The sequence below is a fragment of the Anopheles arabiensis genome, chromosome 3 (genome assembly GCF_016920715.1).
Source record: "Anopheles arabiensis isolate DONGOLA chromosome 3, AaraD3, whole genome shotgun sequence".
Classification (NCBI taxonomy): Eukaryota; Metazoa; Arthropoda; class Insecta; order Diptera; family Culicidae; genus Anopheles; species Anopheles arabiensis.
In genome coordinates, this window is record NC_053518.1 from 95,409,732 (window position 1) to 95,428,321 (window position 18,590).

The 18,590-nt window shown below is 44.2% G+C and overlaps 5 protein-coding genes across 8 annotated transcripts; 3 read left to right on the forward strand and 2 right to left on the reverse strand.

The window, feature by feature from the left end:
- Positions 1-386: 386 nt before the first annotated feature.
- LOC120904604 (mpv17-like protein) lies at positions 387-2,794 on the forward strand. Of its 4 annotated transcripts, none has more exons than XM_040314712.1 (6): positions 387-508; positions 826-1,065; positions 1,140-1,369; positions 1,453-1,541; positions 2,154-2,266; positions 2,341-2,794. In XM_040314712.1, the coding sequence occupies exons 3-6, from the start codon at positions 1,241-1,243 to the stop codon at positions 2,559-2,561; spliced, it is 552 nt and encodes a 183-aa protein (XP_040170646.1). In that variant the 5' UTR covers positions 387-508; positions 826-1,065; positions 1,140-1,240; the 3' UTR covers positions 2,562-2,794. The 4 variants fall into 4 exon arrangements, with proteins under 4 accessions (XP_040170646.1, XP_040170645.1, XP_040170647.1 ...); XM_040314711.1 differs by having other exon boundaries at positions 395-508; positions 729-1,065; XM_040314713.1 differs by having other exon boundaries at positions 407-508; positions 695-1,065.
- A 3,071-nt stretch (positions 2,795-5,865) lies between these two features.
- On the forward strand, positions 5,866-8,474 carry LOC120904600. The gene is made up of 4 exons (XM_040314707.1): positions 5,866-7,067; positions 7,145-7,715; positions 7,801-7,964; positions 8,059-8,474. The coding sequence occupies exons 1-4, from the start codon at positions 6,189-6,191 to the stop codon at positions 8,395-8,397; spliced, it is 1,953 nt and encodes a 650-aa protein (XP_040170641.1). The 5' UTR covers positions 5,866-6,188; the 3' UTR covers positions 8,398-8,474.
- A 216-nt stretch (positions 8,475-8,690) lies between these two features.
- Positions 8,691-12,752, reverse strand: LOC120904606. The gene is made up of 5 exons (XM_040314715.1): positions 12,561-12,752; positions 12,334-12,412; positions 10,596-10,732; positions 9,930-9,989; positions 8,691-9,867 (listed from the first exon to the last, which is right to left on the reverse strand). Exons 1-5 carry the CDS (start codon positions 12,610-12,612, stop codon positions 9,692-9,694), a joined length of 504 nt encoding a protein of 167 aa, XP_040170649.1. The 5' UTR covers positions 12,613-12,752; the 3' UTR covers positions 8,691-9,691.
- A 1,288-nt stretch (positions 12,753-14,040) lies between these two features.
- On the forward strand, positions 14,041-15,522 carry LOC120904603 (gonadal protein gdl). The gene is made up of 3 exons (XM_040314710.1): positions 14,041-14,242; positions 14,312-14,472; positions 14,541-15,522. The coding sequence occupies exons 1-3, from the start codon at positions 14,082-14,084 to the stop codon at positions 14,816-14,818; spliced, it is 600 nt and encodes a 199-aa protein (XP_040170644.1). The 5' UTR covers positions 14,041-14,081; the 3' UTR covers positions 14,819-15,522.
- A 1,314-nt stretch (positions 15,523-16,836) lies between these two features.
- LOC120904601 (peptide methionine sulfoxide reductase-like) lies at positions 16,837-18,531 on the reverse strand. The gene is made up of 4 exons (XM_040314708.1): positions 18,388-18,531; positions 18,109-18,311; positions 17,757-18,017; positions 16,837-17,433 (listed from the first exon to the last, which is right to left on the reverse strand). The coding sequence occupies exons 1-4, from the start codon at positions 18,397-18,399 to the stop codon at positions 17,199-17,201; spliced, it is 711 nt and encodes a 236-aa protein (XP_040170642.1). The 5' UTR covers positions 18,400-18,531; the 3' UTR covers positions 16,837-17,198.
- Between the last annotated feature and the right edge of the window lie 59 nt (positions 18,532-18,590).

Sequence of the window (18,590 nt, forward strand, 5' to 3'; positions counted from 1 at the left end):
GCAAATAATTGGATATCAATTGCAATGTGCAGTTTGATCAGTCTACGAATTGGAACGTTCGATGATATTCTTACGCCATCAAAGCAGTGCAAATCTTTTGAATGCTATCGCCACCAACACCTTCGCCACGCACGTAATGGTTCGCAGAGAAAGCAACATCCAGCGAATGCATTTGCCAATTACAAGCATGTCTTTTCCCGATGGGCACGACACGTTAGGGTGCCGCCGCCGAATCAAAGCCCGAACCGTCCGCCGCCCGCGACTGTTTTCTCTCGCCGCGCGATACTATTCGGTCGATTTCAATTTAAAACGATCGTGGCGAGTTTATTAGTATCAATTGACGGTGATTACTCTCGGCCGTAACGGTCGCGTTTTGAGGGCACCATCACCAGCGCACTGTTGTGCCGTCTACCAGTCTATCGTTCGACACCACAACGATCTGTTCTCGAATGGTCGTCCGCTTCAACCAGGGGGACCTCCGGTTAGCCGTACCGTTTCATACCAAAAGGTAAGCAGCACTAAACACGCGGCCCTACTGCGTGACAGTATCACAACAAACGGGGGAAATGTCAAACACAGCAGCTTGATGCGTGGTAGCAATATCCCAAACATGCTTGGTGCGTTCTGCGCATGAACGATATCTCCCCACGAGTTGTGTGTGTGTGTATGGTGCTTGTGTGTAAAGTGTCTGCAGGCATGCAGCATTGATTTGCTCTACCGCTTGACAGCTCAGTAAATCGGTACGGTCACGTTAAACTCAGCTCCCAGTGAACCGGGACCAGGACACATTTTTGCTTCCGGACACCTTACGAAGCACACATACAGCTCTTCTCCAACAGGCCCACCGTCTACTTGACTACACTTCCCCAACCGAGCATGGTGAAATTGTGATACGGTAGGGTCACCAGCATCAGTCCACGCGGGCGTTACCGCCTTCTCCCGACCAAGGTTTTCCGAAACCCGAACCAAGCGAACCAAAACGTTGCCCTTTGGCCGAGGATTTTCTGCCACTGTTGCACGATCCGGTGCGTTCTGCCTGCGTGTGTGGGGCGGAAAAAGCGGCACGTAAGTTATTGGCTAGTTGACTAGTTGTCCTGGCGCTGATGCACGCTACTCACCTTATTGATTATCTTCACCAGAGTTCACCGAGAGCGCAGCCTGCTGGCCAGTGAGTGGTCCGTCCGTGCACTGCAGTCAGTTTGGCACGCTTTCCAAAATACAAACCAAACGCGCTGCTGCCATGGCAACGTTTCTGCGAGCTTTCGGTCGCTTTTTCACAAAGCACCCGTTGGCGGGAAATGGACTCGTGTACGGCACGCTGTACGTTGGTGCTGAATTTTCGCAACAAACCATTACGCGAAAATTTTTGGTACGTATTGACTGCTTCGGTTGCGTTTCGGCAAGTAAATTAGTATATAGTACTTATTTGGCCATTTGTTTGTTTACTTTTAGACTGACCCTCCGCAAGATATCGACCGCCCCACACTGGCGCGGTACGCCGTTATGGGAACGTTTATCTACTCTCCCATACTATACAATTGGTGGGTATGCGTCCGGCGTTCTACGAGAATTGCTCTATGATTTCCATTAACTAATATATGCAACAACACGTGAACAAATGCACATTTTAATTGAACATTTTTTTCCCCTAACCATGTTTCATCAAATGAACTCTTTTATTTTCCCATCTCACTTTCTTTCTTTCTTTCTTTTCAACATCATTCAATCTGCATGCGCCTTAATCGAATTGTTACATTCCACGGCACAGAAACAAGCGCGACACAATAGCAAATATCACACATTTCCGCCAACAGCGATGCACAATGCATCTCGTATTTCTCATTATGCCATCGCTTGCACATCATTTCCACATAGAAGCCTGTACACTGGAGAGCAAAGGGGAAATATAGCTGAACAAATTTGCTCATCGAAGGTAATTGCTTTACGTAATTGTCGTGAAAGGGAAAAAGTCTGTAAGATTTTGGTAATGAGATTGTTTACGCTGCCGGAAAGGAAATCTCGCAACGTATCTGCATCTGCTGCTGGTATACTGAAGCATCGTTTACATATGTATAATATGTTTGTGTGTGTGAATGTGTCTTTTAACCGAATTCCCTCCGTTTTCTCCCACATATCCCACCCTCCATCCGCAGGTACAAGTGGCTGGATAAAACATTTCCCGGTACTGCCAAGCGCATTATTGTGAAGAAGTTGCTGTTGGATCAGTTCATTCTTACGCCACCATTGTTGGTAATATTTTTCACCGGTACGTATGACATAGCCCAACCAACATTAGAATACCATACCAGCACCTAACCACCGTGTTTCACCCCCTGTCAGGAATGTCTCTTATGGAGCGACAATCATCAATCACCGAAGAGTGCCGGCAAAAGTTTTTGCCCACGTTCGCACGATCCTGCCTGTTCTGGATGCCAGCCCAAACGCTCAACTTTGTTCTAGTGCCACCGAAATTCCGCGTCGTTTACGTGGGCTCCTGTGCCTTCGCCTGGGTCAACATCCTGTGCTGGGTAAAGCGCCAGAAGATGTTAAGCTCCAACTAAGCATAAGGAAACGCACAACAGCAACTCATAGAATGTCGCCAGTAAGCTTTTAGATAGGAAAATCCAAAGGCCATATATGTTTTACCAAATGAAATAGGTCGCTAGCTAGGTGAAGCGCTTGCAGAGCATTGCGTTTTATACGTCTCTTACCAGTAGCATAAGCCGTTGCGAATGTACGATGTAAACATATTTATTATTGCTATCTGAATGCAATAAATGTCTCTAAACCAAAATGCCGCAACCGTTAGCATGAATTACAACCCCGGTAGACAAATGGTTCGAATCTGCTTTCGAGGTACGATCGCTGGAGAAAAGTTATGCGGCCCAGCTCATCCATTCCTTTCCACGCATTGCATTAGAGTGCGTTCGTTCTACATCAGCTAGCAAATTGTAAATAGTAAATCTCCACTCCGCTAGACAGTTTTGTCCATTTTCTCAGCTGTGTTGTGTGCTCCTGTTTCCCATCGTTTTTCTCATTCCCTTCCTTCCCCCCGCAATCACCATCGGGCCCGCCCGAAGCCATACGCACGGCGAATAGCAACGTAGGTGGGAATGGTATACTAATATTAGCCACGATTTATAAAAATATTTCACACCATGCGCAGCTCCAACTACTCTCCCCATGAAACATCGTTCCCCTCCTCCCCCTCCTTCGCTACTGCTCACTAAATTAATACAATTCCACATAGACTGCGTGGAGTGGTAGCGGTTTACGGTTTACCGTACGCTGGCCATATCCTAAGGTGTACACGTGAGCAGCAAAGAATCGAACCTGGGGGGCTGACTGGCTGGCTGACTGGTTGGCTGGCTGGCTGGCTGGCTGGCTGGGAGGTTCGACAACGCATTTCGCTGTTGTATACAAAACTGAAAAATTGATTATAAACAAATGATTTTACTCGATCGTATTTCGCTCTCATCACCTTACCTTACCGTGGACAGGGACTGGCAGAGATGGTGGCGGTGAGCTGATATGGCCGTGTAAAGTGCACACGGACATCTAAACCCTTTCCTGCTCAGTGGTACATTGTGCAGCCACGCTCTGTCATTCCACGTCGCTTTATTTTTGAACTTGTTATTGTTGGCCTTTTCTTTACAGTTACCTTGAATCAACCCATGTTTTGTTGCATATTCCAGCTAGGAAAGAATTTAAAAAGTTTAAAAAAAGTGAGGAAAAACTGTGGTAGCATTTTCTTTGCACAGCACTGTACCTGCCTTCAACATCTCAAGTCATCGCGCACTACCTTCTCGCCCTCGGTGCGCTTTCTGCGTTCATCCAACCATCCATCCATCCATTGTGTATAATAAAAAATTAAGAATAACAAAAACAACGCAGCATCCAGTCAAGCTCGATCGTTTCCAACACCACACCAGCAAATATGATCGCAGTACAACAGTAGTAGTGGTGGTAGTAACAGTAGTATCGCTACGCTAGTACGCGAACAAGGGATGCAGCAGGGCGTGGGGAGTTCTTGGGTGGTTTCGAGTAGGATGAAAATATGCACCATGCAGGGGGGGGGGGAGGGGGTAGGGGGCATACACTCACTAGTGGACAATGCGGCGCACACGCGGACAGAGGGCGGCGGTGTACGATTTATTTAACGATCCAACGGACGATGGACGCGCGTATTTAGCGCCTCGGCTCCCCGTCTCGTCGCCTACCGCCTACCGTACACGCGTGGTTTATGTACACGGGCGTATTTTGTCGTAAACCAAACCGCATGGCGCAGTTTTCCTCTCCCAAAAAGAGAAAAAAAACCACCCGCACGCATTTTCCACTGACCAATGGGAGCACAACTGGGGGCGAAAATAAACTCGCTCCTATCACACCAATCCCAGCCACCGTTCCTCCAGGCAATGCTACAAACCATAACTTTAGGAAAAGTGCAACAATCCCTTGGCTGACCATGCTACACATTCATTGTAGGACCACACATTGAACAAAATCCGAGGAGGTGGAGGGGGTTCGCTTTTTTTGTATGTTTTCAGCCCTCCAGATCGGGGGGGGGGGACTTATTTGTATAGCGGCGTTTGTAGTAAGCATTTTGCAAACCGTCAATCACGATACCGTTCGTTCGGTCTTAGCTGCGCAGAAAGACGCACCAGCTATCGAGGCTGTGCTGGTGTTTGGTGCTATACTGGAAACAAACAACATCTAAACGATCAAAACCCCAAGCGACACGCTGCGGGTGCACAATGTAACACGTGTTTCATATTTAACCACGTTTCTTCCGCTATTTCGTCCACTTCCTGGTGCCACAGCGGGCCCTTCTGTTGGCCCGTTGTGGCACACCGCAGGATACGAACGGAGGAAAAAGGGCACATACACCGATACGCCAGCGTAAATTTTGACCGATGCGTAATTATGTGAAGCGGCCGCCTGGTTATTGTTGTGAAGTTGTGTAAGAACAAGCTTAAATGCGCTATCCAGAAAATATGTTTTCACAACACCGAGAGCTGTCTAATCTTTAACGATGTTTCCTTTCCCAGGCACTGCGTAGTTGTTCCATGTTAGGACAGACAATAGTCCCCCATCTGCAGCAGCATTAGGCCAAAGCATGGTTTCCAAATTACTATTCAGAACGTTACCGCAGTTGATACTAGGTGCTAGGTTACATGACACACTGCTACAAGTGCGTCAGTAATACTACCTCCATTTACTGCACTTTAAATAATTGCATCACTGACATCAACGCAAACATAACTGCATTTCACCCGAACCATTTTGCGCAACACTGTTGCATACCACATAATGCTTCTGTTCGTTCTTTTGAATGGAACAAAAAGAACACAATACACAACACGCGCTAAAAAGTAATCTACATATTAACCCCTAAAGGTCAACATTCATTGCGCAAATTGAATATTTTCGAGCTTATCTACAAATATGTTTCGAGGGTTTTGTTTTGAGGCCAAGCAATATATCCGCCTCTTTACACGTTGCTATAAAAGGAACATAAAGGATAGTTATGCAGCAACTGTAGAGCACGATTTGCTTACAATTTCTACCAGATAGTGCCCAGTAATGATTGCCTTGCTGTCTTCGCCGTCGCCGTTGTCACAGAATTGATAAGGATTCATGCCACCGAGCGCGACGCGAAGCTACTGTCGTTTAGCGCTACAGCACATGTGTTCGGTTATATACCGACAAACGAACACAAAGCGACAAAATGCATTCGCAATAGCAACTACTGGGCAGTCAGGACAGTCGCAATACCAATAATTTAATATACATCTTTCCGTGGTTCGTCAACGGAGCCGTTAAACCCTCTGCCGGTGTCTACGTGCTCGGGGCGAAAGCTATAAAAACCCTGCCGCAACATTTCGCTCAACTTACTTCGCCCGCGACGGATCCCCTGATAACACCGCTCTACCATCGACCGTGCTGTGCAAACGACGGAAACATCCTTACGCATGATACTCTAGCGTGTGTGCTTCGCGTCGTGTAAGCCAACAGCTGATTGCTGGAATCGGTGCTTCCGCCACTGACCTTTGCCAAGTGATCCTCGCATTTTTGTGGTTTTGTGTGTCGCGTTCCGTCGAGAGCGCTCGATCGATCAAGTGCAAAGTGAAGTGCAAAGATTGCGAATTCCTTTCACCAATCCTCGGTTCCTGCTATACGCCGAATCAATGGCGCTCGAAGCTACCACATTCTTCGATTGGGCCTCCAACCAGGGCGTTTCCTTCTGGGAAGTTGTGTCCCGCAACTTTACCCATCCTGGTCCCTTCGGTCCGGTGCCAATATCAAACAGTGCACAATTAGTGCCGGATGAAAATCGACTCGATCTGCTGCTATCGCCGGCGCAGTTTGGACTACTTACTGGCGTTGTTTTGTTTCTGTTTCTGCGACACAAAATAGCCCGATGGAGGGAAGAGCACAGCCACCTCAAAATGACCAGCAGCGCAGACATTCGCCGGGCAGCGTACACCTTCCTAACGTTTCTCGAGTTCTTGGCGCTCGCTCCGTTCTTGTGCACGATTCTGCTCGTATTCCAACTGTACCGTACGGTGATAGGAGCTGTGCTAAAACACCGCCATGGGAAACATTTCAAGGGCTTGCTGGACGGTGCCGATGTCGTTTGGGCAATTGAAGATCAAAACTCACGTGGCATGATCAACATCATGGCGAACGTAGAGGAGCCCGTTGCGACCTGGACAACCGGTGAGAGCTCGATGAGCGCGGAAATTCTGCTGACATTACGCAAACGCATCTCCTCGCGACTCATGCGCAACTACCGACCGCATCCAAAGATGTTCTGGAAACGCAACGTAGAACTTGGATACTACTTTTGGTCCGACCAGTCCGAGCTTACCGTAGAAGACTACATTCGCTATATGGATACAATGCCCTTAGCTGATGGAAAACGATTCATCGAGGAACAACAGTTGCGGAGTTTGCTGAGCAAAATTAACAATCGACACCTTCCAGCAGATCACACCTCCTCGTGGGAAGTGCTTGTAGGCAGGCAACCATTGCTTGATAAAGAACGCAACATTCTCCAGTATCCGGTACGTCACGCAATACCACGTCCAGTACCGGAACAATCTTCTTTAACCTCTGTTCTGTTTTGCCCTTGCTCCCACAGATCCTCTTCCGTGTCCATCATTCACTAGGAGACGGAGTGGCCCTGATGCGTCTGCTTCTGGAAGCTATTGTCGACAAGGAAGTACCATCGCGCTGGAAGCATCTGTCCAAGCTAAAGGTGATGAACATCGACTACATCCTGAAAGAACAGAAAGCCTCCGATCATCACCATTTGACCATAGGCGAAACAATGCTCCAGCGCATATGGAAAAGAATTCCCTCTCTCACCGATCTAGCAACGCAACGGGACCACATTTTGCGAATCCTTTGGACCATCTACACTGCACCCGCCTTCTTTCATGATGTATCTAGACGTCAGGTCGATAACAACTGCATCCACGCTTCACAAATGGCCAACGAGAAGGTGGTCAGCTGGATACACGAGGATCACAACCGTGATACACGCTGGGTTGAGATTATCAAGCGCACTAAACGGCTTCTGCCTGGAACGCGGTTCTCGGACGTTTTCCTCACTGCACTTTCCTCCAGTTTGGAAACATTCTTTGCCAGCAAAAATGGTACATCGCCAAAAAACCTCACAGTCGTGCTTCCTGCAAGGATCGAGAAAGAGTGTAAGTTTACGATACTGAACCATTCATGGAATACTATTTCCACCTCACAAGTTCTCACTACTAATATGTTCGTGTCTATCTGCAGCTCCTCACTTAAAGCTACACAATCGCTTTTCGGTAGCTCTGCAAACGCTACCAATTACTCCCGGTATACAGATGAACGACACCAATAGGCATTATGCACTCACTAAGCGTATTTTGGCGGTTAATAGTTATTCCGATGTATTGCGTTCTTCGTCCGACTATTTGGTACGCACATATACAATCAAACAGACAGATAGCAGATATCGTCATAACAAGATAACAATCTGCTAAATTGATACCCTTTCGATACCTTTCGCAGATTAACTATTGGATCATGTCTAAAATGACTTGTCTCTTTCCGGAGACCATACTAAGGAAGATTCTCAAAAGCGCACACAGCACGCTGGCGATCTCGAATCTACCGGGACCGCAGCAGATGCCCCGTATTCAAGGCAGAGAGCTTAAGAATCTCTGCTTTTTCATTCCCAATCTGGGCACCACTGCCGTTGGAATTACGCTTCTTACGTACGGTGGTAAGCTACAGCTGGGTATACTAGCCGATCGTGCGGTCATTCGCACAGAAGACGAAGCCCACAGCATTCTCCGTGGAACGATCGAGGAGATTGAACGTATGGGCCAGTTATTAGATGAAGTTTGATTAACTAAAACTTGTGATTTTTAATTTTGACCTATGTCTCTCGCATTTAAAATATACTATCATTATTTTAATTAAAATCTTCAACGTGTGCGTTTATCTACAAGCCATTCGGTGTTAGCTAATCACACGAGGCCGGAGTGCCAGCTTTTCCTGCTGTTGGAAGTTTGACCACGATTATAATCTCGTACAATTTCGACTAGATGTATCATTATATATCTTGGGCCTGTTTTTTTTTGTAACAGTTTTCCTTTAAATGGTCATTTCTTTCTAAACATTTATGTTCTATAAGGTTGTATCAAATATGGTGATTCTATATTTTCATATTCTCCGCCACTTGCTTAACCAACGCAATTGCATATGCAATATGCAACTAACTTGTTCAATCTATTGCAACTAGCCCACTTCAACACAATCAAGACAACCGCATTACGATAAGCAATTCAGCCTATTATTTTTCTTCAGCCTTCTGGAACCTATTATTTTCACTTTACAAACTACTCTCAGTTATCTAATATCAGCCTGAATAGTCAATATCCAATATCAGGATGAATTGTATGCGTTTGTCAATAGATGTCCTTGTAAAACCATGAGTCTATTTTTTTTCTCTTTAAATCAAAGTGACCTGAACTTTCCACAAACAAAATTAAAGTTCAGTAGAAAATAAACTATTTCAAAACCAGCATGTATTGATAACTGAGAGCAGCATAGGCCTATCGAACCTGTTTATTGTTCCAAAAGAGCACGTCGCGACTACACTGCCTCACTCCAAATAAAAACAACCGAATGAAGCAGCTAACCAACACGTGCTCTTGTGAATCTTGATAATTAATTGAACGTTGCTAACAAATTTTGCAGGACTGCCAGCGAAACAGATTCCTGTTTACGTTTCGTACTCTAAACGCTAATAAATGATCATGATGCATGACAAACGTATGAATACATTTCTTCGATAGGAACTACGTAGTAAGATCTAGGACTGGGTTTGATCTGAACATTTTCGAACTAAAACATATTGCTAACAGAACGTATGACAAAGACTAACAGAACGGAATCTACCGAGAAAACAGAAGATAAACAATGATTCCAGCATTTTTTTCCCCCGATATTTGCTTCTCTACCCATCAGCAATCATCGCGTGCATCTTGACGCATACATACATTCACAATATCGCAAGCCTCAATCAAAAGCTCTCGTTTCCGCGACATCTTTGCCTCAAGAGACACACGTCAATTACTAATTAGCTATTCGTTTAAACGCTTAAAATACACATGATTAGGTAAGCAGGGGAGGTAATTCACAGACTTTTGGTTATGTTGTTAAATATTCTTTTCCCCCACCATGTCTCAAGGTCGAATGGTTTGAAATCTACCAGCAGCGGATTGGGTGGTTCATTATAATACACTGTAGACGTGCTCGATGTCGACGATACAGAAGATGTACTGCTGTTAGAAGATAGCGAGCAATTCGATCCTGAAAAGCAGATCCAACCATTAGAACAAAATCGGTATGATCATTTGTTGCATTCGTCTTACCCGTACTATCCGGTGAACCAGGTACATCGTAAGGATTATCAGCTACCACCATATTCCATGCTGAAAAATAATAACACGGTGTATGTTAGATCGCGCAACGTTAGATTCTCAACCATAGCAGCTGATGTCGGTAGCTTGTTTGCAAAACGCATAATTCGAGTTCAATGAACGAACACCTCCCATCCATCCTACCGACTAATGAATGTGCCAAACTGTGCCAAAAATAATACACTTTCACATGACCGTTGACGTAAAAGCACGGGTGAAGTAACAAACAACGCGCACACGATCAAATGTGAATCAAGCTAGTAGAGAGAGAACCTGTTGTTGTTTCGCTAGCTACTGAGATATTTTACTAAAAGGTCAAGACGCGTTATGGCCCCATGTGCCTTTCAATTTCACTCTTATCACATACGTTGGTGCCGTTCGCGCTGTAACATCACAGCACGAAAACCACATCATCGATTCATTCTCGTGCACAATCGAGGTACAGCACAGCACAAATGGTACAGAATTTTGTAACTTCAAACAGGATGTTCTGGCACGCAAAAGGATGGATGGATCAGATAATCTTTATTTGTTTAGGTCGTGAACCAAGCGATAACGAAATGATTATCTAAATGGTTGGGCGATTGCTTCACTAACGGCATATTATTGAATACCTACAATCATTGATGTATTTGATGAGCTCTTCATGCTGGGGACTGACATTCTGTTCATGCTGCTGCTGCTGTTGCTGCTGAGCCTTTAGATACTGTACTGCAGCGGATTTTGTGGACGCTTGAAACACAGGCCGGGGCACACTGCAACAGAAGAGAAAACGCAAATATTTAAGATACCGCTTGCAATATAGTATTTGTACAGACTCGTAGTCGCACAAAGTAACATTAAATATTTATTTCGCACTACGCTTCCCCCAACTGCCCTGCGCCTCACACCCATATTGTAACAAAGCTTGTGTGAGGCTGCAATCCAATGAAATTTGTTCACAATGATGAAGGAAAAAGCTTTTCCTCTTGTTTGCATTGGTACACTTTCTTTTCTACTTTGTACAACACTGATTTTCAAATTATTAACATCCAACAAAAAACTACCTGATAGATAAAGGCATGCCATTTGCTCTTCCGGAATTTTACGGATAATCCGGACGCAAACCTACCACTAACGATGTACAAAAACTACAAACCGGATAATAGGACACGAAAACAAGATGTGGTATAAAGTTTATACTTTCTCAGAAGGATTGCCAGACTAAAACCACTACGACGAAAAACAAAAAAACATTTTAACAATAAACGACAACACTTATACCAATTTAAAAAAGACAAACAATCAGCATTTGAACGCGCCTCACAAGTTACATTTTGCTTACAAGGAAGTTGTTTAAGGATGTGAAACATTCTTTGGGTGCAGTCCAATGCAACTTTGAAACGTATGTTTCATTGCAAATGATGATGATCATCATCATCTCGAGGGCACAAAGCAGCCTTAGTGTAGCAATCATGATAATGGTAACAATCTTCTCGCACATGCCGCTTCTAAATGGACCACTTGAGCCGACCTTGTCAAACAAATCTTTACTTCATTTCATTTTTCTTTTCATTTTGCCCCTGCGCCTTATCATTTGCTTATGCTTTCGGCGTCATAAACATCCTCTTAAGAAGTTTCCCTTAGCAACCAAACAGTAATACCTGATTGTTTTCCTATTGGAACCACCGTACAATCATACATTCATCGAAGGAAAAGAATTCATCGTTGAACCGGCATTCCGTAACTTTAAAAATAGTTCTGTCAATCATTATCCATGCTGCCGCTTCTAAGTGTGGTTCATAAATCGTTATATAAAAAACTCCACGGTCTCTGCCCTGCTCGTAAACACGTGACTACCATACGGCTGCTGGGCACATCTTGGCAGGAGACGACGTTGATTTTTTTTGTTACATTTCGCTACCAGCGACTAGCCGTTCCTGTTTCTTTTTCTCATAAATCGTGGAACTGATTCCTGACATTTAGTTGATTAGCTTTTTCCATAACCCGTGTTTCCATTACCACGTGTAGTTGATGTTTCACCTCTTTGCTTAATAATCAGAACGATACGGTGTTAAAGCTAACATGTGAATTGAATTAACACCTTGAAGCGTTTGGAAAACTTTCCCAACAGTGCTGAAACTGATGTACTGAATGCAATTGCCTGCATGGGTTCAATTTCGAGCACCGAGTAGAGCGATTCTACCCATTACATAATGCTAGCTCAAAGCACGCAGTCAGAATATATTTCAGAAGTCACTCTTCGCCGTTCCAATGCAATTGTCCCGCTTACTTCCATCATACCGTTAACCGTTCCTCACCACATTGCCTGACGTTAGCGGGTTGTTATGTAAACTTTTGCGATTTCTCCACTCACCTGAATTCACTGCTAATATCACATTCTTTCCGGCCCAGGTCACGAAACAGTTCGTATTTCTCATAGTTTTGTGGTATTCCTGTGGTCACAAATGAGAATCAACATAAAATTATGTCCTGCAGATACAAAAATCACATTTTCCGTTGCTATTCGGCACCAACTCTATTGCACAACATTGCCTCAGCTGTTTTCCGGCCTACTCCTGCACAGTTTCTCGCAAATCTTACCTCTCCGAGTTTTTGCCACCAATTTACTAGGCCCTTTCGATACCGTATACATGATTTGTACTGTTCACTTACACCACGATTCAACTTTTGTTTCAATAATTTCAATTCAAACAAATGTCCCTCCACGAAAACAACACACTTCTTGCGACGACCGAACTTGCCCAAGTGACAATTTCAAGTGGAAATCGTGAGAGTTTCTCCCTCTCTACACGCTCCCAAAGCATCGATGCTCTGTTTGACAACCCAATTGTCACGCAGAAAGCGCCCGTTAGCAATTCAACTGTATGACTGTCATTTTGGAAAAAAATATCAACGTACATACCTAAATTTAAATGCTATTTTTTTATTCAAACTTGTTTGTCTGTGATTTAAAAAAATAAAAACCATTTGCCTAAAGGAAACTATACGATCTTGTTAATGTGTTGCTACTGAGTGGCTGTTTTTTATTGTATTATTCCTTTGATAAACTGTGTAACAATTAAAGCCGCAGATATTTCCTTTGATTATTCGGTTGTCTAGTGTGGATGCGTTGATATTTTATTGCCGTATCTGGTGATAGTTTCACCGGTGCTCTTGGAGTACGTATGCAGTCGAACTGACTTAGTAGATGATGATCGATTTCGTAGTCTTTTCTCCGCTTGCTTATAGATTTCAGGATCTCCTCTTGGATGATTTCTTCTTGTTCTAAATTGTATATACTGGAGCAATTGCTGGGTTCCAATGTGTACATTAATAGACTATTGCTAGCACCGCTACTCAACACCGGTGTCGATGTAAGCAACGTCACTCGTTGACCATTTTCTCTCTCAGCATCTCGATTCATCTCGACAACGCGTGATCGCTCCAAATGTGTACCAACTTCGTCATCAACTTCTACCAACTGTTCAGCATACGAAGTAAAATACGATGGATCTGATGGACGATCGTGCAACGATTCCATTGTTTGCCGCAGTGACCACGAAATTTTAATCACAATTGTCACAACGATCGCACTTATCCACTCTACCAACTCCATGATGTGACTGAAGCGTCCGTACTCGGTTATTTCAGAATAGTAACTGAACACGTTCTCTATGGTTTACATAGAATTCAACTTTGTAGCTGTGTAGTCATTGCTGTTATGGGGTGCGTACCATTTTCAGACTCAACCATACATAAACGATTGCCACAGGTAGTTTTACAACTTTTTAATGTGAGCTTAGACGAGACGAAAAAATAATAATTGTACCCAGCATAGCCGCACTGTACCTTTACATGGAAAATACTCATTCCTAACAGCCCAAAAAAAACGTTGATTTAGGTAATTTAATGTAGGGTCATGTTTCTAAAGATTATTACGGGTACTAAATATTCATCGTTTTTGTTACATCCTGCACTGGAGAATATTCGTATCTGGAGAAATACCTAATGGCAAATGTGTTACATGGGTACAGACTAATATGCTTGTCCAATTATGCTCCCACTGTGTGGTTGAACTGCTGTCATTTAAGCTAGCTTGCATTGTGCCGGTGGTTTGTAAACATGGAAAACTCGAACAGCACGGAAAATGCTGCTACAATCAAACCAGATGCAGGAATACCACCAGACACTGTCGCTGATCCGTTCAGCAACCAGGAATATCTTCAAAGAAAACTGTACTTCCTTTTAGAGCATCTTAAAAAAATGCACGGCGATCTGCCAGAGTAAGTATGTTGTTTACATCGAACAATTGCACGGCTGGTGTAAAAAGGCTCCGTATTTCTCTTTTTCAGACAGTATCAAATGAGAATATCTTACGATCTATTAGCTGGCCTGGCGAACTCTTTGCTAAACGATACGATCTTTGAAATCGTAAAAGGATTGATGGAAATTCAGCATGTAACCGAGGCTCATTTGATGCAAGTGCGCGAAAAAGTCGAAAATGACCACCAGCGTACGTATGCACCAAAGTGAGTAAATGGCTCAAAGTTCTATCACTAATTCTTTCTATATTCGCTACAGTCGAATTGAAACAATGGGAATCGAAAATACAGGATCCCGAAGAGCTAGAGCATATTGTAGCTCTGATGAAAATCAAGCATGGAAAGAATATGAAGGAAACCGATATGAAACTAGTTCTTCATCTCGATCAGAAAGTTAAAGATCAACAATCCACTCTGGAAAAAGCAGGCGTTCCTGGATTTTACGTCACAGACAATCCAAAAGAAATCAAAATTCAGATGTATTTATTGGATTTCATTCTACGACTTAGTCGAATTAAGTTTGAATCGAACAAATAGCATACGGATGAATTTGGATTAATACTGGCTGATCCGGAGACAGGTAATTTTCTCAAGCTTAGCTAATACAAGAACCCAACGTTAGAAAAGGCCTTTCGCCTGGATAACAATCATTACATGGTAGTGGTGGAAATCGGTTGGTTGTGTATGGGTAGTTTGTGCATGTGTGTGTGAAAACATTGACGTCGGCAGATTTATGCTACGATCTGGAACATGTGGCTGTAGGAGACGGGAATAAAGCAAGCCGCATCTTCCGTAGCTGCTACAACTTCTGTTTCTTTGCTGATTTTCGCACGCTTAATGTCATTCGTTTCAACAGCTGATGCAAAATTGTAAAACTCTATACATTCGGTACATGTAAATGCTACATATGCTAAACTACAACTGCATACGGCAGCTGATGTATAGCATAAAGTCAATGACCTACTAATACATAGGACACAAAGCAGTTTTATGTACTTTCAAAACATGTTTTTTACAATCGTTAAAAGCACGTGATCGGACATTTGGGCGCCTTTTTGTTTAAGAAAGTAATAATCAGCACAATTACAATCACGTTATCAAACCAAAGCAAAAGACGCTCTTGTATAAAGCATCATATATGCCGCTCTTGGCAACGACTTAATTATATATGTAAGTTATTAAACAACAAAAACTATAGAAATAAAAATCCTAGATATAAAAATAATATATCTGAGTAGTTACGCATCAATATTCAGTTTCATATTTACACGCATCACAAACTGTATCGAAATAAAGATCTCGTTTCACCCTTTCCGAAAAACTTACTTTCACTCCAGTTCGCCCTTTGGAAGTGGCTGAAATCGCGACGAGAAAAATAATTTGAATGAAATTCGCCATCCCACATCGGAAGCAAGTGCGCGCCGTTATCATCGTCACGAGCAAGGTATTGCCCCGACCGACAGCGACGGAAAGTCTTGAATCACCGCCAAGCGAAGCGAGAACGACAAGCAAGCAGCGTTTTACGCCGGCAGGGAGAGGCAGCACGAGACAAAGACGAACCACGCCGGTAATTGCCCATGCGCACGGGCTAAGCGTGGTTTGGCGGTGTGATGATCTTGAAAAAAAAAAACGTCCTACTGTTTCTTCGCAACAATAATGGACGGCTGCGAAGCGTGAGCTTTCTGAGCCGGAAAGGGAGTCACAATTCCTTTTGGGAACTGACCTCACATTGGTACCGCCAATATGCGAGACATTTTCTGCGACGCAATAAGGTTTTGTTGTGTGAATTGGCGAATGTTTCTTTTTGCTCAAATTTGATTGGCTTTGATTATCACAGAAATAGACCCATTTCATCCCCTCCTGAACTTGTCCAATGATTACTAGTTCACGTGCACATTGAAAGCTTGTAGCGCACACTTTCAAATCTCACCGCAAGATAGCTCAAACACTAGCGCACGGTACGCGCACACCTTCAAGTGAACCGACGGGCACATCAGCGCACAGCTGGCACCCCCCGAGATAACCTCATCATCACTTATCGCTCACGAAAGTTGCAAATCATCTTATTTTTCCGTCCCATTTTTATTCATATTCATATACTTGACATTCAATTGTACAACAATCATCAAATGCCATGTGTTTCGCTATCCTAACGAGATATTATTTGATAAAATAAACCGCATGGGACTGTCCTGTAGGATAACCGGAAAACGAATCAATTAACAAAATCCCATTCTGGATTTTAAATCTCATATGAACCGGTCCGAAGGAGGTGCATCTGAAGTGTGCTGATTTGTTTCATAAAGAAAAACCATAACGCTTAGTTGGTATGACTCCGAGAAACTTAGACTCCTTTGGACCCCTTTCGTCTTTTAAACCATACTACGGCGCACTAGCCGCAAACAGTAAATAAGCTCTCCGTAACATTTGATCCCCTGGATCGCTGAAATCGCCGCTAGGATCACCTGATAAGACATACTGTTTCGAAAGTGGTAGTAAGTTTCTTCCTCTGTTCGGTTATATCAAGGCCCAGTCCATCAAGATACAATATGACGTAGCTGTGTTAAAGAAGTGCAACACTTCAGTATTTTATTCAATTTCTTATTATCTATTGTTGGCATCTTCTAAGCTCCTAATACCTTATCACACCAGGTTTATCAAGAACGAATCTGCCATTAAAAAAACATCTTGCTTGTAATCAGTATGGCTAACATCACTTGTCCAATCGCATCGTAGCGATCGATCGCTAATCTATCGGTGATCCAGTTTTTAAATGTAAAAGTGACAACGCTTTATGAAACCGTTGTCAGCAATCGCTCCAGGGACAGAGAAAGCTTCACTGTGTTCAGTTCTCCATCAAGTTGAGAATGGATTATATGCACTGTTATTTCTTTCCTCACAATGCGTCCGGAATGCTTCAACAAAAAATGCCACCGCCCTCGTTCTGGATGACGTACTCGCGGACGTACTGCACCTGATCCTTACTCAATCCCAGCAGATCGGCCTCATCTTCAAACTGCTTCAGTCCGGATACGCCGATGAGATATCCGTTCAATCGAGCCGCCACGTGTGACGTATGCAGCAAGTCCGGCGTGAGTCCGATGCCCTTGGCCAGATCGGTGTGGCCCTGCAGGCGGTACTTTTGATGGTAGCTGAATGAGGAACACAGAACGAATATGCCAAACATCGTGAGTATCTCGTGATTGCACAGAAGGCCAGTGTATGATGAGCAAGGGGAAGTGTTAGACGAATAGACGTGGTAGTGCGTTAAAATGCGGTTAATCTCTACCGTAGTGGTGGTGTTTTCGCGCTTTAAATGCGAACACAGCTTGTTTGATGTTGGTGAAGCCTTTCGCGCCGTCGCCATAGAAACTGAGCTGTGACAGTGAACTTGTGAGATCGACTTGCGGCACACGCCTCAAGTGTACGACCCTGAAAGTTGAACGATCTTTCGCGTTCGGCAAGAGATACTCACTTTTCGGCAGGATAGAATGGACCGGCTGGTGCAATTTCGGTGATGATCTGCTCCGGAGCACGCTTCACCTGCTCCTCTGCCCGGCTCGCTTCCGCAATTTGCCGTTGTTGCTCGTTATGATACAAAATCAGCGACATGTACTGGCGCTTCATGCGAGTGGTCAGACCGTACTCGTGGTTGTTCCAAAACAAATCCAGCAGATCGTTGTAACTGATCGTTTGAGGATCATAATCAATTTCGATGACTTCCGTGTGATCTCCCCTGTGGAAAACAAGACACAGCAAACACACGGGCGCAACCATTAGAGCTGTCGGTCTCATCGACGCACTATGCACAGGCAAGAAATACGTACATCTTCTTATAGGCCGGCGACTCGGTAGAGCCTCCCGCATAGCCTACACGTGTCCGCAGAACTCCCTTGGTGGCGCCAAAGAGCGAATCACATCCCCAAAAGCACCCCATTCCGAAGGTGGCCTTCTCAAAAGGCGTGTCGATCTGATGCAGCGGCTGTTGGGGGATATTTTCCAGCCTTCCAGCTTGATCGTGTGCGTGTTCCTAGAGGGGCAAAGCGTCAAAGGAAAGATTAAGCGTCGACCATCGATGCAGCAGACCTCAGTTCGTTTCTACTTACTGTAGCTACCATGTTGATGGTTTTGACCAAATTAGCAGCGATCGCTCGAATAAATAACGCGTGTATGATAGTGTTCTCACGCAGCTGTCTGAACGATTGTGACGATCGCTCGGCACAAGCAGTGATTTAGGTTTGATGCTGCGGTTTCTCGCGCGCCAGATTTATATACATCCCCCACCCCGCTCGGGGTGAAAACAAACCGG